General features: G+C 51.5%; 2 protein-coding genes across 3 annotated transcripts in view; one reads left to right on the forward strand and one right to left on the reverse strand.

The window, feature by feature from the left end:
• Positions 1-460: 460 nt before the first annotated feature.
• The window catches only part of Flii (FLII actin remodeling protein), a 14081-nt gene continuing 10261 nt past the window's right edge, over positions 461-4280 (reverse strand). For both annotated transcript variants that reach the window (XM_031350903.1, XM_031350904.1), the window contains exons 19-30: positions 3496-3600; positions 3224-3415; positions 2757-2945; positions 2527-2666; positions 2217-2454; positions 1926-2080; positions 1790-1850; positions 1583-1711; positions 1408-1514; positions 1162-1267; positions 913-978; positions 461-765 (exon numbers count right to left, since the gene is read on the reverse strand). In XM_031350903.1, coding sequence (XP_031206763.1) covers positions 631-765; positions 913-978; positions 1162-1267; positions 1408-1514; positions 1583-1711; positions 1790-1850; positions 1926-2080; positions 2217-2454; positions 2527-2666; positions 2757-2945; positions 3224-3415; positions 3496-3600 — 1623 coding nt within the window. In that variant the 3' untranslated portion in view covers positions 461-630. The remainder of the gene's footprint in view (positions 766-912; positions 979-1161; positions 1268-1407; positions 1515-1582; positions 1712-1789; positions 1851-1925; positions 2081-2216; positions 2455-2526; positions 2667-2756; positions 2946-3223; positions 3416-3495; positions 3601-4280) is intronic.
• Positions 1073-4280, forward strand: part of Mief2 (mitochondrial elongation factor 2) — a 19331-nt gene continuing 16123 nt past the window's right edge. The window contains exon 1 of the mRNA XM_031350908.1: positions 1073-1297. The gene's annotated coding sequence lies outside the window, so the exon portion shown is untranslated. The remainder of the gene's footprint in view (positions 1298-4280) is intronic.

The raw sequence follows: 4280 nt of genomic DNA on the forward strand, positions 1-4280 counted from the left end.
ACTCAGAAATCCGCCTGCCTCTGCCTCCCAAGTGCTGGGATTAAAGGCATGCGCTACCACCGCCCAGCCCACACTGACCTGTCTTAACTGATGCTGGGCCCTGACACATCCCCAGCTTTAAGGTCAGCTGGAGGGGTGTGCAAGCATCCTCTTGCACTCCATACTGTACTTCCTTTCTCCTCAAGCAGAGTATTTTTCTAATGCCTGGACTGCACTGGCCAGTCATTTCTAAAGCAGTTTTGGTACTTGCTCCTGGCCTGTATGTATGCTCATGTGACTGGGAACTGCTGGGCATCAGGACTGAAGTCGGTCAGAAGTGTGTGTGTGTGTATGTGCGCACGTGTGTGTGTGTGTGTGTGTGTGTGTGTGTGTGCAGTGAGGATGGGCTTCCCTGTAGATGCCACCTTTGGCTTTTCTGTCTTTTTTAAAAAACTAGTTGTTTTAATATTAAAAGTACTGATTTTTTTAATATTGAAAATAAAAGCATTTAATATCTTTTAAATTGTATGTGCACACACGTGGACACACTCGTGGGGTTTTGGGCTGTGTGCGTCTTACAGGATGTGGGTCCTGAAGCAGGCACTAGGAGGCCTCTTCTTCCTCACTGGAGTCTGAGGTCTTAGGTACTGCCTAGGCTGGGGCTTGGCGGAACGTGCTCCAGGCGTGGAAGCAGCGGGTGAAGGCGCGCTGCTCATTACCTTTGCGGACCAGGCGCAGGCGACGTGGCCGCTCATGTTCTTTAGACCGTGTGTGCTGGATGTATACCTGGTAAGGAAAACAGTGGGCCTGGGTAATCCTCTAAGGTCTGCTGAACTGACCATAGTGCCCCCTTCCCAGATGTGTGTCCAGGATGATGGAGGGACAGGTGGTTCCTGAAACCGTCAGGCTGGCTTCAGTAATCCCCATTCTTACCTGGCAAGCTTTCAGACTCAGTTTGATCTCCACTTGGCTTGTCTGGGTCCCAACCCACATGTAGACCTGAGGATACAGAGGATGAAATAGTCAAATGGGTTTCTTGGCCTTTTTTGGTGTTTATAGTGCTAAGAACTGAGCTCAGGATCTTTGTATGTGGCTGGTGGAAAGGCTACCCCAGCCCCAGTATTCCCATCTACGTCTCATATTAATCTAGCAGGCAGGATCTGAGGTGGGGGAGTGTCTCACTTCCTGGCCATTGTCCAGCAGCATGATGTCATCGTCTGCCAGGTCATCTTGGCAAAAGTCAGAGCATTTCTCAGTCACTGCAAAGTAACCCTTCTCATTGGAGCACCTGACGGGCAACAGCAAAGTGAAGGGCAAGGTTAGACGGATTCACCTCCAAAGCCCCATGTGCTTCATGTACTCTGTTGTCATAGGCCTTGTGTGTCCCATTGCCTACCCAGGAGCTAGAGGAGGGATGGGGGCACTCACCTGAAGAGCCTTGTGTACTTCATGTACTCTGCATCATCGTCATAGGGTTTCTGTGCACCAATGCCTACCCAGAAGAAGTTCTCTGGCTCCTCACCTTCATTGATGACCTGTGAAGGGCTGGTTAGCCAGGGCTCTCATCTGTTCTCACCTTCCTGCCCACCCCCACCTCTGTTACCTGTTTGCTGTAGGAGGCGTCAAACATGGTGTTCAGGATGTCTTCTGCCAGCTTGGCTTCATCAGGGTCTGATGCCCGGCCCACCCAGGCATACACAATGCCTTGGTTGTCCTCGCTTTCAAAGGGGACCTAGGCATGCACAGGGGCTTGGGTCAACTTGATTCTTGCCTACCACCCTGCTCTGCTGTCCTGCCCACAGCCTCTCACCTTGAGGATGAAGCAGAACTCAGAGTTGAGAAGGCTGGAGTCAGTGTTAATCTGGATGCACCTGGGGAAGGAGGGGGTGGTCAGCAGTGTTACCTCTACCATGGAATCCTGTCCCCTCCCCAAGCCAGGTACCCACCGGGTGCAGAGGGCACTGCCATTGGTGCGGATCTGATAGAGGGTTGGCTGTAGAGTACTCTGGGTGGCTTTCCTCTTGCCCCGGTGGATGATGAACTTTCTTTTGAAATGGGATAGGAACTTGGGGTTCTCCTGCTGCTGTGTCATACGTACTACCTGGAGATGAGAAGTGCTGGGTAGTTCCCTAGCCCTTGGCTTCCCTTCAAGGGTCAAGCCTCCTCAGTTCTGGTTTGATCATACCACCATCCCAACCATAGCTGTGGGGAACAGTTGAGGGCTTGTGAATGCACACCTCCAGCTTGCCAGGGAAGAGGCTCTCAAACTTCTTCTGAAGACTGAATGTGAAGGTAAGCCAGCCCATGTTGGAGGCCTCCCGGCCCTGCCAGAAGTAAACGATGCACTGAAAATCCTCCTCTGGCTGCCTCTCCTCTGCCTCAGCTGATGCTTCCTCCCCTTCTTTGCCCTCTGCCGAGGCCTCCTCCTTGTCTTCTGTCTTCTCTTCCTCCTCGTATTCCACGGGTACCCAGTACCTGTGATTCAAACAGTGGTGAGCAAGGGTTGCACAGGGAAAAGAACAAGAGGTTGAGGTTTTGTTCTGGCACCTGCAGAGAAAGACATAGCAGTCCTGTGTGTAGAAGTGGCCAAACTCCTCCTCTGGCAGTCGAGTGAACTTCCGGCCCTCCAGCACGAAGCCTTCCATGCCGTCTAGGTCCTCATTCCACTCCTCCATCAGCTGCTCTGCCTGTTACCCATCCCCAAGTAGATCTGAGCACCATGCTGTGCGGAGCCCTTCCCTCTCACACACCTCCCCTCTCAAATAGGCCTCCCCTACCTCAGCCAGTGGCATTGGGGGTTGCCGAGGTAGGAAGAGTGCAGTGAGGTCAGCCTTCATCTGGTCTTTCTTCTCAGTGTCACGCTTCACCTTCCCAGAGAGCCCCGGGCCCTGCAGCACAGCCTCTGCATTTCGTGTGTAGTCCACTGTCAACACATCGTCCCAGTTTTTGAACTTGGCCTTGAACACCTGTGTTGAACAGTATAATGCCATAACTGGAGAGATGCAGCACAAGTAAGGTCAGAGGCTGGAGGGATCAAGCAAGGCTTGGAAAAGCTGGTTAGCAGTCGGGGTGGCATCTAACAGGAGCTGGAGCTAGGGCTTGTGGAGGTGTAGCTTAGCCAACAGGAGTTGGGACAGGCTACAGACTGGATGGTTCTGCAAAGATAACTGGATTTGGCTGCCTCTGTAGTAGCTGGCCAGCAGTGGAGGGCATAATGAGCAAGCCTTTGGATGTGGGGTCATACCTGCGCCTCAGTGCCCTCCAGGCTGCGGCTGACCACTGTATGTCGTGGCCGGTGTAGCATCCCACACAGCTCCTGGCCCAGTTTGAGTGCAGCTGCACGCACTAGGCGTGGGGACTTGCGGCCAAGCCATATGAATACATCAGACCAGCAGTCCAGGATGTACACGCATCGTGTGTCCAGCAAGCTCTGCAGCTGTAGGACAAACAGCTGGAGGTCAGCACTGGGCCAGCACAGAATTACACAGGACCCATGCCCAACCTCCCTCATCTCACCAGCCTCATTCCTGGCATCAGCTCCACCTTGGGCCGTTTTTTGTGTTCCACTGAGAGCTTGTAGTTGATCTGTGGAAGCTCCAAGTAGCCCAGACCCAGGCCCACCTGGCAAAAAGAATTGATGGGAATGGCAGAACCCACCATGTCTGGGGCCTGGCTCCCCACTTTGCTGTGTTCCCTTCAAGCTGAATGGCATTTTAAAGAGCTCTTACCGATGGAAAGGTTTAGTGTTTGCTGTTTTTTCTCTTAGTACAGGGAGCAGTACCAGGCAAGTGCTCTGCTTCAGAGTCCCACTCCAAGCCAGTGGACAGTAGTTTTTAAATACATTTTTTTTTTTTTTTTTTTTTGAGGCAGGGTTTTTCTGTGTAACTCTGGCTGTCCTGGAACTCACTCTGTCTATAGACCAGGCTGGCCTCAAACTCAGATCCATCTACTGCCTCTCAAGTGCTGGGATTAAAGGTGTGCACTACTATTGCCCAGCTTTTAATTGCTATTTTTATTTATTTTATGCATGGTGTTCTATCTGCATGTATGTCTGTGTGCCAGAAGAGGGCATCAGATCCCAGTTTAGGTGTTATGAGCCACCATGTGCTTTCTGGGAATCAAACTCAGGAACTCTGGAAGAGTAAATAGTCCTCTTTACTGCTGAGCCATCTCTCCAGCCCCTGCTACTTTTAAGTATGCATATTTTGCCTGTATGTATGTGTATCATATGTATCTTTGGTGCCTGTATGTATGTATATCATATGTGTCTTTGGTGCCTGTATGTATGTATATCATATGTG

Source organism: Mastomys coucha, unplaced genomic scaffold, assembly GCF_008632895.1.
Source record: "Mastomys coucha isolate ucsf_1 unplaced genomic scaffold, UCSF_Mcou_1 pScaffold5, whole genome shotgun sequence".
In the NCBI taxonomy this organism is placed as follows: Eukaryota; Metazoa; Chordata; class Mammalia; order Rodentia; family Muridae; genus Mastomys; species Mastomys coucha.